The 20647-nt window shown below is 37.0% G+C and overlaps 1 protein-coding gene across 1 annotated transcript in view; it reads left to right on the plus strand.

The window, feature by feature from the left end:
• The window catches only part of DNAI4 (dynein axonemal intermediate chain 4), an 84044-nt gene that overhangs the window by 8815 nt on the left and 54582 nt on the right, over positions 1-20647 (plus strand). The window contains 3 exon segments of the mRNA XM_058717039.1: positions 10839-11016; positions 17885-18069; positions 20168-20280. Coding sequence (XP_058573022.1) covers positions 10839-11016; positions 17885-18069; positions 20168-20280 — 476 coding nt within the window.

Consider the following 20647-nt stretch of genomic DNA (forward strand, 5'->3'; position numbering starts at 1 on the left):
GGTAAATTCCTAGCAGTGTTATTGCTGGGTCATAGGGTAGATCTATTTTTAATTTTTTGAGGAACCTCCACACTGTTTTCCAGAGCGGCTGCACCAGTTTGCATTCCCACCAACAGTACAAGAGGGTTCCCGTTTCTCCACATCCTTGCCAGCATCTATAGTCTCCTGATTTGTTCATTTTAGCCACTCTGACTGGCGTGAGGTGGTATCTTAGTGTGGTTTTGATTTGTATTTCCCTGAAGAGGAGTGATGTTGAGCATCTTTTCATGTGCCTGTTGGCCATCCGGATGTCTTCGTTAGAGAAGTGTCTATTCATGTTTTCTGCCCATTTCTTCACTGGATTATTTGTTTTTTGGGTGTGGAGTTTGGTGAGTTCTTTATAGATTTTGGATACTAGCCCTTCGTCTGATATGTCATTTGCAAATATCTTTTCCCATTCCGTTGGTTGCCTTTTAGTTTTGTTGATTGTTTCCTTTGCTGTGCAGAAGCTTTTTATCTTCATGAGGTCCCAATAGTTCATTTTTGCTTTTAATTCCCTTGCCTTTGGAGATGTGTCAAGTAAAAAATTGCTGCGGCTGAGGTCAGAGAGGTTTTCTCCTGCTTTCTCCTCTAGGATTTTGATGGCTTTTTGTCTCACATTCAGGTCCTTTATCCATTTTGAGTTTATTTTTGTGAATGGTGTAAGAAAGTGGTCTAGTTTCATTCTTCTGCATGTTGCTGCCCAGTTCTCCCAGCACCATTTGTTAAAGAGACCGTCTTGGGGCACCTGGGTGGCTCAGTCGGTTAAGTAGCCGACTTCGGCTCAGGTCATGATCTCGCGGTCCGTGAGTTCGAGCCCCGCGTCGGGCTCTGTGCTGACAGCTCAGAGCCTGGAGCCTGTTTCAGATTCTGTGTCTCCCTCTCTCTGACCCTCCCCCGTTCATGTTCTGTCTCTCTCTGTCTCAAAAATAAATAAACATTAAAAAAATTAAAAAAAAAAAAGAGAGACCGTCTTTTTTCCATTGGATATTCTTTCCTGCTTTGTCAAAGATTAGTTGGCCATACTTTTGTGGGTCCAATTCTGGAGTCTCTATTCTATTCCATTGGTCTATGTGTCTGTTTTTGTGCCAATAGCATGCCCATGCTGTCTTGATGATTATAGCTTTGTAGTAGAGGCTAAAGTCTGGGATTGTGATGCCTCCCACTTTGGTCTTCTTCTTCAATATTACTTTGGCTATTTGGGGTCTCTTGTGGTTCCATATAAATTTTAGGATTACTTGTTCTAGCTTCGAGAAGAATGCTGGTGCCATTTTTAATTTTTTAAAAAAAAATCTTTATTTATTTTTGAGAGAGAGAGAGAGACAGAGCACAAGCAGAGGAGGAACACAGAGAGAGGGAGACACAGAATCTGAAGCAGGCTCCAGGCTTTGAGCTGTCAGCACAGAGCCCAACGCGGGGCTTGAACTCATGAACTGTGAGATCATGACCTGAGTCAAAGTCAGATGCTTAGCCAACTGAGCCACCCAGGTGCCCCTGAACAAACCCAAATTTTTACCCCCATGGAACTTAAATTCTATGAAGTGGGGAGACAGCTAATTCATAAGATATATAAGTAAAAGATGCATTATGTTGTATAAGTCCTATGGAGAAAAATAAAGCAAGGGGATATGAAATATTTAAGAGGAGGAGTATTTGACATTTTAGATAGAGGAGCCAGGGAAGGTCACACTAAGAAGGTGATTTTAAGTAAAGACCTTCGAAGAAAGGATGCTAAACATGTTTATTTATTGGGAAAAGCGTTTCAGGTAAAGAGGATAGCAAGGACAAAGGCTCTGATAAGGAAATACGCCTGCCAATATCAAGGATGCCAGTGTGACGAGAGTAAAGTATACAAGGGAGAGAATATTGAACGTAAAGTCAGAGACCTAACTGGATGCATGTAGGACTTTTTAGGTCATAGTGAGGACTTAGGCCTTTACTCGGAATGAGATGGTAAGTAAATGGAGGGTTTTAAGCAGAGCAGTGACATGATCTAATTTGTGTTTTAAGGGATCACTCTGGTTGCCATGTGGTGAATGGACTTCAAGGGACTGATGTTAAGCAAGAAGATGAGTTAGAAGGCTACTGCAACAATCCAAGAGAGATAGGATAGTTATTTGTACCAGGATGGTGGCAACAAGGAAGATAACAAAATGGTTGGATTTGGGATATATTTTGAAGTTTTTCACCTGAGCAACTGAAAGAATCACATTATCTTTGACAAAAAGGGAGGGAGACTGCAAGAGAAGTAGGTTTGTTGGACAGGGTGAGGGCGAGATTGTCAGAAGCTCAATTTTGGACATGCTAATTTTGAGTCTGAGATGTCAAGTAAGGAGATGGGTATATAGGTCTAGGGTTCAGAGGATATAGGTACAGTTAGAGATATATATTTGGGAGTCATTATCATATAGATGGTTTATAAATCATGCATTGGATGAGTTCACCTAGGCTATGAGTATAGACAGAAATAGGAAGAGCCCAAGGATGAACACTGCAGAAAAAGTAGAAGGAAAACCGGATAAGGAAAGTGTCCTGCAATCCAAGTTAAAAAAAAAAAAAAAAAAAAAAAAGTCAAAGAACAAAGAAGGAGCAGTGTAAATTCTGCTGGAAAGTAAGATGAGAACATTGGCATTAATATTGTGGAAGTGACTGGACCTCAGTAAGAGTTCTTTTGGTGGAATGATAAGGGCTAAAACCTGACTGGATCAGGTTCAAGAGAGTATAAACGGAGGGATATTAGAAACCAAAAGTATAGGGGTGCCTGGGTGGGTCAGTCAGTTGAGCTTCCCACTCTTGATCTCAGCTTGGGACATGGTCCCAGGGTTGTGGGATCAAGCCCTGCATCAGGCTCTGCACAGAGTGTGGAGGCTGCTTAAGATTCTCTCTCCTTCTGCCCCTCTCCCCTACTCACACGTGCTCTGTGTCTCTCTCTCTCAAATAAATGAATACATTAATTAATTAATTACTTTATTAAAAAAAGAGAAACAATAAGTACAGATTGTTCTTTCAAAGGAGTTGCTATAATTAAAGGAAAGATGAATGAATGGTAACTGGAGAGGTAGATGGAATCAAGAGAAATTTTTTAAGATAAGAAAACAATAGCATGTTTACATGCTGAAAGGAATAATCCAATAGACTGACAAAAGTTTATGATGCATGAGAGAATTACTAGAGCAATGTCCTTGAATAGGCAGGAAGAAATGGAATTTAGTACAGGAGTAGAGAAATTGTCCTAAGCTGGAATCATGGGTAATTTGTCCAGAGTAGGAAGAGAAAAATAGAGAATGTAGACATAGATATAGACAGGTGGATAGTTGTGACCGTGACAATATTTGAAAGTTACCTGATTAGCTCATTTTTCTCATTTAATAAGCTGAAAGTAAAGATGGGAGAGGAAATGTTGATATTCAAGGAGAGAGAAGTATGAAATAGTGACCTCAGAAGGTGTACTAAAAAGTGAACCAAAAAAAAGATGCAGTATGATTGCTGGCACATTAAGGACACACTTTATTTTTTTTTCCATCTGGAAGTACTTTATTTTTTAAATTTTATTGTTTTTAATTTACATCCAAATTAGTTAGCATACAGTGGAACAATGATTTCAGGAGTAGATTCCTTAATGCTCCTTATCCATTTAGCCCATCCCCCCTCCCACAACCCCTCCAGTAACCCTCTGTTTGTTCTCTGTATTTAAGAATCTCTTATATTTTGTCCCCCTCCCTGTTTTTCTGTTATTTTTGTTTCCCTTCCCTTATGTTCATCTGTCTTACCTCTTAAAGTCCTCATATAAGTGAAGTCATATGATACTTGTCTTTCTCTGGCTAATTTTACTTAGCATAATACCCTCCAGTTCCATCCACGTAGTTGCAAATGGCAAGATTTCATTCTTCTTAATCGCCAAGTAATACTCCATATATATATACCACATCTCTATCCATTCATCCATCGATGGACATTTGGGCTCTTTCCATACTTTGGCTATTGTTGATAGTGCTGCTATAAACATGGGGGTGCATGTGTCCCTTCGAAACAGCACACCTGTATCCCTTGGATAAATGCCTCGTAGTATAATTGCTGGGTTGTAGGGTAGTTCTATTTTTAGTTTTTTGAGGAACCTCCATACTGTTTTCCAGAGTGGCTACACCAGCTTGCATTCCCACCAACAATGCAAAAGAGACCCTCTTTCTCTGCATCCTCGCCAACATCTGTTGTTGCCTGAGTTGTTAATGTTAGCCATTCTGACAGGTGTGAGGTGATATCTCATTGTGGTTTTTATTTGTATTTCCCTGATGAGTGATATTGAGCATTTTTTCACATGTCAGTTGGCCATCTGTATGTCTTCTTTGGAGAAGTGTCTATTCATGTCTTTTGCCCATTTCTTCATTCGATTATTTGTTTTTTGGGTGTTGAGTTTGATAAGTTCTTTATAGATTTTGGATACTAACTCTTTATCTGATATGTCGTTTGCAAATATCTTCTCCCATTCTGCCGGTTGCCTTTTAGTTTTGCTGATTGTTTCCTTCGCTGTGCAGAAGATTTTCATTTGATGAGGTCCCAGTAGTTCACTTTTGCTTTTGTTTCCCTTGCCTCTGGAGATGTGTTGAGTAAGAAGTTGCTGCGGCTGAGATCAAAGAGGTTTTTGCCTGCTTTCTCCTCGAGGATTTTGATGGCTCCCTGTCTTACATTTAGGTCTTTCATCCATTTTGAGTTTATTTTTGTGTGTGGTGTAAGAAAGTGGTCCAGATTCATTCTTCTGCATGTTGCTGTCCAGTTTTCTCAGCACCACTTGCTGAAGAAACTGTCTTTATTCTGTTGGATATTCTTTCCTGATTTGTCAAAGATTAGTTGGCCATACGTTTGTGGGTCCATTTCTGGGTTCTCTATTCTGTTCCATTGATCTGAGTGTCTGTTCTTGTGCCAGTACCATACTGTCTTGATGATTACAGCTTTGTAGTATAGCTTGAAGTCCAGGATTGTGATGCCTCCTGCTTTGGTTTTCTTTTTCAAGATTGCTTTGGGTATTCAGGGTATTTTCTGGTTCCATACAAATTTTAGGATTATTTGTTCTAGCTCTGTGAAGAATTCTGGTGTTATTTTGATAGGGATTGCATTGAATATGTAGCTTGCTTTGGGTAGTATTGACATTTTAACAATATTTGTTCTTCCTATCCAGGATCATGTAATCTTTTTCCATTTTTTTTATGTCTTCTTCAATTTCTTTCATAAGCTTTCTATAGTTTTCAGTGTATAGATTTTTCACTTCTTTCATTAGATTTATTCCTAGGTATTTTATGGTTTTTTGTGCAACTGTAAATGGGATCGACTCCTTGATTTCTCTTTCTGTTGTTTCATTGTTGGTGAATAGAATGCACCGATTTCTGTGCATTGATTTTATATCTGGCAACTTTGCTGAATTCATGATTCAGTTCTAGCAGTTTTTTGGTGGAATCTTTTGGCTTTTCCATATAGAGTATCATGTCATCTGCAAAGAGTGAAAGTTTGACCTCCTCCTGGCAGATTTGGATGCCTTTTATTTCTTTGTGTTGTCTGATTGCAGAGGCTAAGACTTCCAATACTATGTTGAATAACAGTGGTGAGAGTGGACATCCCTGTCTTGTTCCTGACCTTAGGGGGAAAGCTCTGTTTTTCCCCATTGAGGATGATATTAGCGTTGGGTGTTTCATGTGTGGCTTTTATGATCTCAAGGTATGATCCTTCTATCACTACTTTCTTGAGTGTTTTTATCAAGAAAGCATGCTGTATTTTGTCAAATACTTTCTCTGCATCTATTGAGAGGATCATATGGTTCTTGTGCTTTTATTGATGTGATGAATCATGTTAATTGTTTTGTGGATATTGAGCTAGCCCTGCATCCCAGGTATAAATCCCACTTGGTCATGGTGAATAATTTTTTTAATGTATTGTTTGATCGGTTGGCTAATATCTTATTGAGGATTTTTGCATCCATGTTTGTCAGGGAAATTGGTCTATAGTTCTTTTTTTTAGTGGGGTCTCTGTCTAGTTTTGGAATCTAGGTAATCCTGGCCTTGAAAGAGTTTGGAAGTTTTCCTTCCATTTCTATTTTTTGGAACAGCTTCAAGAGAATAGGTGTTAACTCTTCCTTAAATGTTTGGTAGAATTCCCCTGGAAAGCCATCTGGCCCTGGACTCTTGGTTTTTGGGAGATTTTTAATTACTAATTCAATTTCTTTACTGGTTATAGGTCTGTTCAAATTTTCTATTTATTCCTGTTTCAGTTTTGGTAATGTATATGGTTCTAGGAATTTGTCAATTTCTTTCAGATTGCCAATTTTATTGGCATATAATTGCTCATAATATCCTCTTATTATTGTTTTTATTTCTGTGTTGGTTGTGATCTCTCCTCTTTCATTCTTGATTTTATTTATTTGGGTCCTTTCCTTTTTCTTTTTGATCAAACTGGCTAGTGGTTTAGCAATTTTTAATTCTTTCAAAGAACCAGCTTCTGTTTTCATTGATCTGTTCTACTGGGGTTTTTTTGTTTGTTTATTTCGATAGCATTAATTTCTGCTCTAATCTTTATTATTTCCTGTCTTCTGCTGGTTTTGGGTTTTATTTGCTGTTCTTTTTCCAGCTCTTTAAGGCGTAATGTTAGGTTGTGTATCTGAGAGCTTCCTTTCTTCTTTAGGAAGCCCTGGATTGCTATGTACTTTCCTCTTATGACTGTCTTTGCTGTGTCCCAGAGGTTTTGGGTTGTGGTGTTATCATTTTCATTGGCTCCCATATACTTTTTAATTTTAAGGACACACTTTAAAGCAAAAATCCATAAAGTGAGACCTGGCATCATACTTGGATGTTTTTTCTCCAGCTTCTTTTAGCTGTACAGGTTCAATTAAAACATAGTGTATTAAAGAAAATTAGAGGTATAGTAAGGTCAACAGATCAGGAAGTGATTGCCATTGAAAAAAATAGTTTATTACTCATAGTGTCCAAGAGGAGAGGGCAGGCAATGCTACAGGGGGCTACATGGGGAAGCAGTGTGGTTAGCCACCAGGCAGAGGGAAAGGGAGAAACTGTGGGCCCATCTCTATTGTGCTTTTGGTGGGAAGGTAGAGTGAGACATGGTGAACAGGCTTAAGCTGGACTAGTTTGAATCATTTCAGTGGGATCTGGAACCTAGGGACCATCCCAAGTTGTCTGGTACCTGGCTATAGGGTGATTAGGGAAGATATATAGTGGCCCACAGTGTGAGAGCCTGATAAGAGAGATGGTTGGGGATAGACTGGTTCGCATTGGAAAATTGTACCCCTGGGAGGGGAAGGAGTGACAAGGAGTCGGGAAACCAAGGCACAGTAACTTGAGCATATCAGTTTGTCGAGAACAAGACATATTGGGCCTATACATTTATGGCAAATGATAAAACATCAGGTTTACCCGAAGCTAGAAACATGGTTGATATACAGGTGCAAGGCTCAACATAAGAAGATGATTGGAATGGATCATAGTTTTGGTTTTGCCAGCAAATACAGTGAATTTAAAAAAGGAAAAGGAAAAGGAAGATGAGAATGTAAGTAAAGATTATAACACGGGCATACCTCATTTTATTGCACTTCACTGTATGGCACTTTGTTGATACTTGTGTACTTTACAGATTGAAGGTTTCTGGCAACCCTGTGTTGAGCTTGTCTTATTGGAGCCATTTGTCAAACAACATTTGCTCACTTTTTGGCACTGTGTCACATTTCAGTAATTCTTACAATATTTCAAACTTTTTTATTATTGTATTTCTTATCATGAACCGTATCCATGATTATTACTCACTGAAAGCTCAGATGATAGTTAACATTTTTAGCAATAAAGTATTTTTTTAAAAATTTTCAATGTTTATTTTTTTTTTTGAGAGAGAGCAAGAGACAGAGTGCAAGCAGCGTAGGGGCAGAGAGAGAGGGAGACACAGAATCTGAAGCAGGCTCCAAGCTCTGAGATGTCAGCACAGAGCCTGACGTGGGGCTCGAACTCACAAACCATGAGATCATGACCAGAGCCGAAGTCAGAAGCTTAAATGACTGAGCCACCCAGGCGCCCCTGCAATAAAGTATTTTTTAATTAAGATATGTACGTTGTGTTCTTAGACATAATGGTATTGCACATTTAATAGACTATAGTGTAAACATAACTTTTATATGCACTAGGAAACCAAAAAAATTCATTTTACTCACTTTATTGTGATACTTGCTTTATTGTGGTAGCCTGGAACTGAACCTGCAATATCTCTGAGGTATGCCTATAATTAATTATGGCTTATATTTATTAACTGTAAGCTCAGGAGAGAAGAGATTGCATGAGAGAGATGGGGAAGGGAGTAAACATGATAGATAGAATCAAGGACTCTAAGGTGACAATGGAGTTGAAGGGAGTTGAATAGAGTTGTTTGAATTTGGGTATTCAGAGGGTGTATAAGCTGGAAAAAAAAGGAAGTGATAGTTGACCTTGCCCTTAGCAACGGGATGACCATGTATGACCATGGGAATAAGTAGCTGACATAGCAAGGAGGGCTAGATCATGTATGTGAGAAAGCTTCAAGTTATAAGAGGCCATAACATTAAAAGGATTACCTTCATGGATATTGAAATACTCAAGAATTATGCCAGAAGTAATATTTGAGAGAGAGTCAGTAATTTAGGATATAAAATCGTCAGGGGATGGAAGAAAGGAGGTAGTAATGATAATGATAGACTTCCATAAGGAAGTGGAATAGAAGTAGTCATTGAAACTGTGGATGTTGGTAAATTTACTCAGGGATATTGTGTGTGTGTGTGTGTGTGTGTGTGTGTGTGTGTGTGTGTAGAGAGAGAGAGAGAACAAACTAATAACTGGGGTTTGAGCTTAAGTGTAATCTTTAAAAGAGGAAACTAATAAAGGAGAAATAAAATGGGAGGACTAGCTTTTGTAAGGATAGGGCAAAAGGTCAAAGAGAAAGAAAATTCAAGTTGAACATAATGGTAAAAGAGTTATTCAATTAGTGAGTTGTAGATTCTGGATTAAATAGAGAGAGACGAGAAACCTAAAAGGTACAAATTAGTCCAAAATGGAAGGGTCAGGTGGTTAGAGGTCCCAAGGAGGTTGAAAAATAAGAGACAGTGATGTCCCAGAAGAGGGAAGAGTTAACTGTCAGATGCTACAAAGATAAGTACTGAAAAGAGTCCCTTGGATTTGACAAGCTGAAGCACTAGGGGATTGTAATGAAAGTAATCTCTATGCGGTAGGCAAGGAGAGGTGGAACTAGATTGCAGTGAATTTTGGAGCCAATAAGGAATAAGGAAGTAGACAGTATTATTTACTAATATTTGAAGAGTTAGACTATGAAAGGAAGCATAGATAAAGTAACAGAGGAAGACACAGCTAAAGGAAGGATTTTTTAGTTGGGGGGATGAATGGAGCATAATTATATGTTCAAGGGGAAAAGAGGAAATAATATGTAGTGGATAAGGAATTATTGATGTACAATAGTCCCTGAGAAAGTAGTAATAGATTTCAGAGCACAAGAAGAAAGATTAGCCTTAGATAAGAATGGCAACTCTTTTACTAAAAGAAGAAAGAAAGAAAGAAAGAAAGATGCGTTTAGGTGAGTTTGTAGGATACGGAAGAAGAATATAAGACAATGGAGAAATAATTTAAGGAGCTTTTAACCAGATTGTTTGTTCTTATTTTCTTAGAGATGTTGAAGATAAAGTCATTTAGACATTGAAGGAGGGAGGATAGAGTAAAATACTTTAAGACAATGTAAATTTGAAATATTGCATGAATTCATTGCAGGAATTCATTTATTTAAAAAATACTTCTTTAGAGACCACGATATCCTGAGTACTGTCGTGGGTTCTAGGAATATAACAATTAACAAGACAAAGATCTTACCCTGAAGATGCTAACATTCTGGTAAGGGAGTGGACAACAACAAAGTGGCAAGTAGTAATAAATGCTATGAAGAAAAATAAAATATGAAAAGTGGATTGATTGTCATTTAAAAATATTTCATTCTTGTCTGATCTTTTATGATTTGAAAAGTAAAATTATTGTTTAAAATGTTTTCTTTGGAAACCTATTTCCTTTTTATAATCTGAGGGAAGATCATCTTTGTTTAATAGAAGAAATCCGTAATACAGAGTACTAGAACAAAGGAATGATAAGGTAGGTTTTTGTGTTAAGGAATTTGCAGAGTATAGAAAAGTGAAATCATATCTTTTTTTTTTTTTTTCTCCAGGATACATTTTGATGTTATCTTCTCTTCTTATTAAAGATTATTATGTAATTGTTCAGGCAGAAACACAATATTCTTCCCAGTTTTTACTCCTCATGCTTCATTCTGCCTATGCAACTGTCCTATACACTCACTTATGCTTCCTATGTGCCAGAGACTTCCTAACTATAATATACAAATTAATCCATTTAATCCTCATAATAATCTGTGAATAGGGTACTGTTAATATCCCCATATTACAGATAAGGAAACTGAGACCAGAAAAATCACTGTAGACTTTGGATCAGACTACCTAGGTTCAGATTTCAACTCTCATAGGAATAGTTCCCTTTAAGCCTCTCTGATTTTAGATAAAATGATATTTATAACAACCTCTTAAGGATTATGAGAAAAAAAGTGATACAATGCATGTAAACATTCTAGAACTATGCTTATACATATTGAACTCTCAAGTAGCTATTATTCTTTCTTGTACCTATGTTCAGATTGTTTCCATGTTTCTAAATGAAAGTCTGATTTTTATTGTTGGTTAATTTTCCTTCAATCATGAATCCTTCGTGTTATGTTATCTTTTCTTGATATAGGAGCACTGGCCCACAGTCAAAGAAGTCTATTAGTTTTATCAGCACAGTAAAAGGAACCCAAACAAAAGGATATAGTGGTGCAAACCAAAGCAGAATGGCTCTGTCAAAAACCTTGACAATTGCACCTGAGATAAAAGCAGAAAAAATGAGTATTTCCACCCCAAGGACAGTCATACAGGTAATATTCTTTAGAATCCTGAGTTTATTTGAAAATGGTATCATAAAGAACTTGACTGAAATGTTAAAAGTAGAAAATATCCTGCTTTGAAGTAATGAACTCACTTCTAATATTGATACATTGATTTTGTTACAGTCTTTGCCACATGACATATCTTACAGTGTAACATTGGCTGTTGGCTTCTATAATTCATTACTGGTAATAGAAACATTAGGGTGGAGTGAGGAAAGTCTACTCATGACCTTAAGAACTAGTTGATTATGGTGTTAATAATAGCTAACCTAGCTATAATATAGGTAGTAAAGCTAACATCCATTCTTCTTGGTAATGTACTCTAGCAAATATAAATTATCACAAATTGGTTATCTCATTAGAAAATGTTTAACTAAAAGGCACTTGGGTGGCTTAGTTGGTTAAGCCTAGGACTTCAGCTCAGGTCATGATCTCATGGTTCATAAGTTTGAGCCCCATGTCAGGCTCTGTGCTGACAGCTCAGGGCCTGGAGCCTCCTTTGGATCCTGGATCCTCCCTCTCTGCCCCTCCCCTGCTCATGCCCTGGAGCGCTCTCTCTCTCTCTCTCTCTCTCTCTCTCTCTCTCTGTCTCTCTCTCTCTGTTTCTCTCCCTCAAAAATGAATAAATGTTAAAAAAAAAATAAGAAGAAAACATTTAACTAAGAATTGAATTTTTAAAACTTTTAATCAAAGTATAATATATATACAGAAAAGTATGTAATATATAAATCTGAATGGGCTAGGCAATGACTTTTTTAGATATGACCGAAAAAACACAGTCCATTAAAGATAAAATTGGTAGGGGCGCCTGGGTGGCTCAGTTGGTTAAGTGTCCGACTTTGGCTCAGGTCACGATCTCGTGGTCCGTGAGTTCGAGCCCCGCGTCGGGCTCTGGGCTGATGGCTCGGAGCCTGGAGCCTGCTTCTGATTCTGTGTCTCCCTCTCTCTCTGCCCCTCCCCCGTTCATGCTCTGTCTCTCTCTGTCCCAAAAATAAAATAAAACATTAAAAAAAAATTTTTTTTAATAAAAAAAAATTTAAAAAAAAGATAAAATTGGTAAATTGGACTCTATCAAAATTAAAGCTTCTGATCTTTGAAAGAATGCTAAAAGGATGGAAAAAGAAACCATACAATGGGAAAAATTATTTATAAAGCAAACATCTGATAAAGTACTTATAACCAAAATATATAAATAATTCTCAAAACAATATTAAGACAACCTCATATTTAAAATGAACAAAACATTTGAGCAAATACTTCAACAAAGTACATATACAGATAGCAAAGGAGCACATCAAATGACAATCTGCATTAGTCATTAGGAAATGCAGATTGAAACTATGAGATACTGTTGTACACCTATTAGAATAGCTAAAATTAAAAGACTGATCATACCAAATGTGGGCAAGTATGTGGAGGAGCAATTCTCATACACTGCTAGTAGGAATGAAAAATGAAAAACCATTTGGCACTTTATTCAATGCTAAATATATACCTACTATATCATCCAGCCATTCCACATCTAGGTATCTACTCAAGAGAAAAGAAAGTATCAGTTTGTATAAAAACTATACACAAATGTTTATAGCAGCTTTGCTTATAATAGCCACACAATGGAAATAAGCTTATATAATTTTAGCAAATGGATACTATATTATCTCAGGCTGTCATAACAAAGTATTATAGACTGGATGGCTTATAAACAAAGAAATTTATGTCTCACAGTTCTGGGGCTGGAAGCCCAAGATTAGAACGCCAGCATGGTTGGGTTCTAGTGAGGACCTTCTTCCAGGTTGCAGACTGCTAAATTTTCAAGTTATCCTCAGTATATTCTCAGTGTATTACATGGTGGAAAGTGATTTAGCTAGCTCTGGCCTCTTTTCAGAAGGGTACTAATCCTACTCATGAGGTCCCAACCTTCATGACCTAATTACCTTTCAGAGGTTCTACCTTCCAATACCATCACATTGGGATTAGGAGACCAATATGAATTTGGGGTGTATACAAACATTAAGTCCATAACAATGATATATTATTATATATACATTATATGTATTATGTGTATATTATACATACATATATACAATACATACGTATTATATAGTATTACGATACGTAAAAGCCAATCTCAGGGGCTCAGATCATGACCAGGGCTGAAATCAAGTCAGATACTTAACCAACTGAGCCACACAGGTGCCCCAAAATAAATAAATAAACATTTTTTTAAAAAGTACTTAGAACTAGGGGCGCCTGGGTGGCTCAGTCGGTTAAGCGTCCGACTTCGTCTCAGGTCACGATCTCATGGTCCGTGACTTCGAGCCCCACATCCGGCTCTGGGCTGATGGCTCAGAGCCTGGAGCCTGCTTCCGATTCTGTGCCTCCCTCTCTCTCTGCCCCTCCTCCGTTCATGCTCTCTCTCTATCTCAAAAATAAATAAACGTTAAAAAAAAAATTAAAAACAAAAAGTACTTAGAACTAATAAATTCAGCAAGTTGTAGGATGGAAAATTAACACACAAAAATTAGTCGTGTGTCTATACACTAGCAACGAATAATCCAAAAAAAATTAAGAAAAAAGATTTCCATTTACAGCATATTAAAAATAATAAAAATACTTAGGAAAAAACTTAACTAAGAAAGTGAAAAATGTACACTGATAACTACAAAAATTGCTGAAATAAATGAAAGGAGATGATAAGTGGGAAAACATCCCTTGTTTATACATTGGATTATTTCTTAAGATGTCAATACCACCCAAAACAAGATACAGATTCAATGCAATCCCTCTCAAATCCTCAATGATATTTTTTTGTGGAAATAAAAAATCTATTTTAAAACTCATATGGAATATTAAGAGACCCCGAATTGCCAAAACAATCTTAAAACAGAACCACAAAGTTGGAGGTCTCACACCTCCTGATTTCAAAACTTACTATGAAACTGTAGTAATCAATGTAGTGTAGTACTAGCATAAAGACAGACACATAAACCAATAGAAAACAACAGAGGACCCCTACAAATATGTTCAAATGACTTTCAGCAAGGATGCCAATTCTGTGCAATGGGGAAAGGACAGTCTTTTCAACAAAGATGTTAGGAAAATTAGATATCTACATGCAAAAGAATGATGTAGGACTCTTATATACAAAAATAACTCAAAACGTATCAAGCTCTTATAGCTACAACACTAAAATTCTTAGAAGAAAGCATAGGGAAAAACTTTTTGACACTGGTTTGGCAATGATTTCTTAGATAGCATACCAAAAGCATATACAGCAAAAGAAAAAAGTGGATATAATGAACTACATCAAACATTAGAAACCTTTGCATCATAGGACACAACACAATGAAAAGCAACCTATGGGATGAGGAAAATATATTTGAAAATCTGATAAGGGGTTAATATTCAGAATATACAAAGGACTCCTACAACTCAACAACAAATAAGTGGCCCAATTAAAAAATAGACAAAGTACTTGATACTTTTCAAAAGAAGATGTACAAATAGCCAACAGCACTTGAAAAAATGCTCAACATCACTAATCATTAGGAAACTGCAGATCAAAACCACAATAAGATATCACCTAAGGCTCATTACCATGGCTAAAAAAAAAAAAAAATGGAAAAGAACAAATGTTGGTGAATATACTGAGAATTTGGAAACTTTGTGCACTGTTGACAGAAATGTGTAATGGTGTAGTTGCTATGGAAAACAGTGTTGTGATTCCTCAAAAAATTAAAAATAGACCTATCAGGGGCACCTGGTAGCTCAGTAGGTTGAGCATCTGACTCTTGATTATAACTTAGGTCATGATCCCAAGGTTGTGGGATTGAGCCCATATCAGGCTCTGTGCTGAGTTTGGAGTCTGCTTGAGATGTTCTCTCTCCTCCTTCTAGTTCCTCCCTCCCTCTCAAAAAATTAGAAAATAAAAATACCAATAAATAAAAAATATATGTATAGAATTACCATATGATCCAGTAATTCCACTTCTTGGTCTATATCCAAAAGAATTGAAAGTAGAAGCTTGAACAGATACTTGTACACCTATATTCATAGCAGCATTATTCACAATAGCTAAAAGGTGGAAGCAACCCAAGTTTCCATCAGCAGATGATGAATAAACAAAATTTGATACACACACACACACACACACACACGCACACACACACACACACACTGGAAAATTTTTAGCTTCAAAAAGAAATGAAATTCCAACACATGCTAGGGTATAGATGATCCTTGAATATATTATGTTAATTGAAATAAGCCAGTCACAAAGGGGCAGATACTGTGTGATTCCTCTTATATGAGATACCTAGAGTAGTCAAATTCAGAGGCAGAAAGAATAAGGCTACTGGGAGGAGCATTTTCAATATCAAACATTGACCTCAGAAAATAGTCCCTGAAAGCAGCCACAATTTGATTGGATTAGAGAATTTGTGCCCCAGGGCATTGAAAACAATAGAACAGTCAACTGGCAGTTAGTGAAGTTTAACAGCTGAGTGTGGACGGGGTGAGAGTAGTAGAAAGGGGGCTCCTGGGTGGCTCAGTCTGTTGGGAATTTGACTCTTGATTTTGGCTCAGGTTATGACCCCAGGGTTGTGGAATTGAGCCCTGTGTCATGCTCTGTGCTGAACATGGAGTCTTCTTGATATTTTCTCTCTCTCTCTCTCTCTCTCTCAACACCCCCCCCTCCTCCCTTCCCCCTTTGTCCCTCTCCCCTTCCTCTAAAAATAAAAAATAAATCTTTAAAAAAAGAAGTATAGTAGAGAGCGCTAATAGTACCTTTGTCACTCCAGGATGGTTTGGGGCATACCCAAAGCTATTTGTCCCTGAGAAGCACAATTAACATTGTGTGGGGGGTAAGTGGGGTTGGCGGGGGGGGGGGGGGGGGGGGGGGGGGCATACTAGTCCTTCAGCTGCATTAGCAAATACCACAAACTATATGACTTAAAACAATAGAAATTCATTGTCTCATAGTTCTGGAGGACAGAAATCTGAAATCAACGTGTTAGCATGAACATGCACTCTCTGAATACGATAAGAACGGATCTGTTTCCCTTCTAGTTCTGGTAGTCATAGAAATTTCTTGGTTTGTAGATCTATCACTCCAATCCTCTGTCTTCATATTGTGTTCTCCCCGTGTGTTTTCATAATGTCTTACCTCTATGTATATCTGTGTCAAAATTTTCCCTTTTTATATAAAGACATCAGTCATACTGGATTAGGGCTTACCCTAATGATCTCATCTTAACTTGCTTAAGTCTGCAAAAACCCTATTTTCACAATCTGAGGTACTGGGGGTTAAGACTTCAACATGTCTTTGTGGGGCGACACAGTTCAACCCATTATGGGGGGGGAAATAAATCGCACTAAAATAATCCAGGTAATCACTAAACAAATGAACAAGCAAATAGCAATAACAAGTTTTAGAAAGGAAGGAGATATCAGTACCCAGAGAAAAATATGACCCATATTTAAGAAAAAAATACAGGCAATCGAAACTGTGGGAAGAACCAGATGTCAGATTTAACAAAAAGAGATTTAAAAGAAATCACTATAAATGTTTTCAAAGAACCAAAGAAACAATGAATAAAGAAGTAAAAGAAGGTCTGATGACCATCACATCCAATAGAAAATATCAATAAAGAGGCTCAACCTCACTGATCAACAGGGAAATACAAATAAAAACTACAATGAGATATCACCTCACACCTGTCAGAATGGCTAAAATCAACAACAAAAGAAACAACTCTTTTTGGCAAGGATGTGGAGAAAGGGCAACCCTCTTGCACTGTTGGTAGGAATGCAAACTGGTATAGCCACTCTAGAAAACAGTATGGAGATTCCTCAAAAAGTTAAAAATAGAGCTTCCCTACAGTCCAGCAATTGCACTGCTAGGTATTTACCCAAAGAATACAAAAATACTAATTCAGAGGGATACATGTACCCAGATGTTTATAGCAGCATTATCTACAATAGCTAAATTATGGAAACAGCCCAAGTGTCCGTTGATTGATGAATGGATAAGGAAGATGGATAAGCAGTCTTAGAAAAAAGCTGGAGACATCACCCTCTCTAATTTCAAACTATATTACAGAGCTATAGTAATTAAAGCAGTATGGTGTTTGCACATGAACACATAGATCAAAAACAGATACATAGATCAATGGAACTGAATAGAGAGCCCAGAAATAAACCCACACATATATGACTAATTAATTTACAATCAAAGAGCAAAGTATACATTGGGGAAAAAAACAGTATTTTCAATAAGTAGAGTTAGGAAAACTGGAAAGCCAGAATGAATCTGGACCATTATTTATACCATACACAAAAATTAACTCAAAATGGATTAAAAACTTGAATGTAAGACCTGTATTTCTGTATGTGTTAAATTTCATAATTGAAAAGATTAAGAATTAGGCAAAAACAAACAGAAATATGTAAAAATTGGGAAATGTTTATTAATAAAATATTGAATGAATAATAGTGATTTTTTAAATTTATAGATTAATATTAAATATACAAAAATATTAACAATCTGCATGAATTCTCTCTACCTTTCTGAATTTCCCTGATATTAATTAATATACATTGCTTATATATAACATATATTATATATATTCATGTAAAAACATGAATAAGACTGTTTCGAAAAGTAGGCCTAGTTAAGAAACCTTTTAAGCATAAAAACTTTTATTAAATTTTTCATGTTTATTTCAACCTAGAAACATTATACTTATTTTTTTTCCTATGACTTTTTTTGTTTTCTAGGGCCTATTTATTCAGAACCCTCCACCATTTTTTTTTTTTTTTTTTTACCTATTTCATTTTAAATAATGATTTTCCACAGGTAATTGATGCACATGGAGTTGATGTCACTCCCCGACCTCTTTACCATCCAGATCCACATACAGCTACAGCAAAGCCAAATAAACTACTGACATCACGAGAAGGATCATTTGCAGCAGAATTTATATCTTCTTATAGCCTTTATCAGAATACATTAAATCCTAGTATGTTAGGGCACTTTACAAGGTAGAGTATACAATTCTATTGTTCTTTTTTATATCACATGTGCTGTCTTTTCATTTAAGTTGTATGTATGTAACTTAGATGTCAGTTGTCTTCGGTCTCCCACCTGCACTCTATGTTAGTGTGCCATCTCTATGTTCCCCTCATGTTTTACTTAGGTGTAGAGGTTTGCATGTCTTAAGAGTTCTCCAATACTCGGGGCACCTGGGTGACTCAGTTGGTTAAGCGTCCGACTTCATGATCTCATGATCTCATGGTTTCTGAGTCCGAGCACCACCTCAGGCTCTGTGCTGACGGCTCAGAGCCTGGAGCCTGCTTCAGATCCTGTGTCTCCTTCTCTCTCTGCCCACTACCCCCCACCCCCACTTGTGCTCTGTCTCCCAAAAATAAATAAATGTAAAAAAAATTAAAGAATAAGAATAAAAAAGAGTTCTCCAACACACCAAACATTTCTGAGAAAATATATGGGTTTTATACAAGTTTTCTTGAGGAATCAAAAGATGAGGCTAATCACATACCTACAGACGTATTTCTTCTGTTTCTTTTATGCTACAACTTATGGGAAGAAGCACCTCCGCTCCCCCAATATCCCATGTAAATCCATGTTCTCCTAGGGTTTGATTTATCTTTTGTTTCATAATTTTTTTGTAAATGAAATGTTATGCATGTGTTATGTAGACACTTTATGTAAGTGAAGTGAAATTTTATTAATGTTTATGGTAGAGAAGTTCAGAATGTTTGCAATAATTAAACAGTATGTCCTAAAATAATCTAAAGATTATGGGGAAATATTTGAGTGTGTAATTTTCCATTTGACCAATTAAAAGTTCCAGAAGTTTTAACTACGCACATTTTAGGAGAAAATATGCTGCTCTAGAGTCTGACTCAAAATTTGCATGCAGTAGCCATAGGAGTGCTCTGTAAAACAAAGAATATTCCAGTAAACTGTATCTACCCTTTAAAAAAAAATTACTTACCTATTTTTGAGAGAGAGAGAGCACAAGTAGGGGAAGAGAAGAGCAGAGAGAGAGAGAGAGAGAGGAAAACACAGAATCACAGAATACAAAGTAGGTTCCAGGCTCCAAGCTGTTAACACAGAGCCAAACTCAGGGCTCAAACTTATGAACTGTGAGATTGATGACCTGAGCCGAAGTCGGATGCTTAACTGACTGTGCCACCCAGGCGCCCCCACTGTACCTACCTTTTTGAGGACAAGTTGGACCTATAAGTAGAAAGGGGAGAAAAGTATATAATATCACGAAATTATGTTGCTTACATGTTTAAAGAAATTATTTTTGTATTCTTCAATGTATTGATTTCCCAACCAGTACATAGATTTTCTCTTGATTAAATCATGAGAGGGCCTTTATAAAATTGAATAAATCACATTTAATATGGGATTTGAGTGAAGAGCAGAAAATTGGTGAAAAATGAAAGGAAGAATGTTCTAGGCTGAGACTCTAAAGTAAGAAAGTGCCAAAAGAGGGGCGCCTGGGTGGCGCAGTCGGTTAAGCGTCCGACTTCAGCCAGGTCACGATCTCGCGGTCAGTGAGGTCGAGCCCCGCGTCAGGCTCTGGGCTGATGGCTCGGAGCCTGGAGCCTGTTTCCGATTCTGTGTCTCCCTCTCTCTCTGCCCCTCCCCCGTTCATGCTCTGTCTCTCTCTGTCCCAAAAATAAATTAAAAACGTTGAAAAAAAAAATTAAAAAAAAAAAAAAAAGAAAGTGCCAAAAGATTGAGTAACTTAAAAAGGGGGTAGGATGGGGGAAATGTGATAAATGAAGATGGAGAGACTGGATAGATAAGCTGTATTTTAGCTTTTTATTCTAAATATATTGGGAATCCATCACAGGACTTTGGATATAGGTTTGACATGTTTTATCCCTAAATTATATTTATAATGACTTTTTTTTAATAATGACTTTTTACTTAAGGAACATTACAAATCAGCTTGATGTTTAAAGAAGTAGTTTACTTTTATCAATTTTTCTTATATGATTATAGGATATTTGATTTCTCAATATGATAATGTTTTTGTTCATGTATTCAATTACCCATAAGAACATCTAAATAAATGAATAATTTTGTTTTTCATTATTAAAGGTCAGTTTTAGGAAGCAGTATAGTTTCTAAGTCAAGTGTATCTACTACTGAATCAATAGCAGAAGACCTAGAAGAACCATCCTATAAACGAGAAAAATTGACTAGTTTTACAGGTAATGAAAATGTGATCATTTATTTCAGTATCAGTCCCTTATTTCTTTAGCAAATATACTTATTATTTGTCAGGTACTTGAGATAAAAGAACTCTGGTAATGATTTCTAAATGCTGGCCAGAGGGGTAGCTACGTGAGAATTACCAGAGTAGTATCAATGTTCCCAAGGTGAGAATCTTGTACCACCAGCCTCAGGAATCACAGATACTGTTTGAGAAGTGCTTTGCTTCTAGGGCACCTGGGTGGCTCAGTCACTTAAGCCTCTGACTTTGGCTCAGGTCATGATCTCATAGTTGAAGAGTTTGAGCCCCACATGGGGCTCTGTGCTGACCACAGAGCCTGGAGCCTGGAGCCTGGAGCCTGCTTC

Source organism: Neofelis nebulosa, chromosome 2, assembly GCF_028018385.1.
Source record: "Neofelis nebulosa isolate mNeoNeb1 chromosome 2, mNeoNeb1.pri, whole genome shotgun sequence".
Classification (NCBI taxonomy): domain Eukaryota; kingdom Metazoa; phylum Chordata; class Mammalia; order Carnivora; family Felidae; genus Neofelis; species Neofelis nebulosa.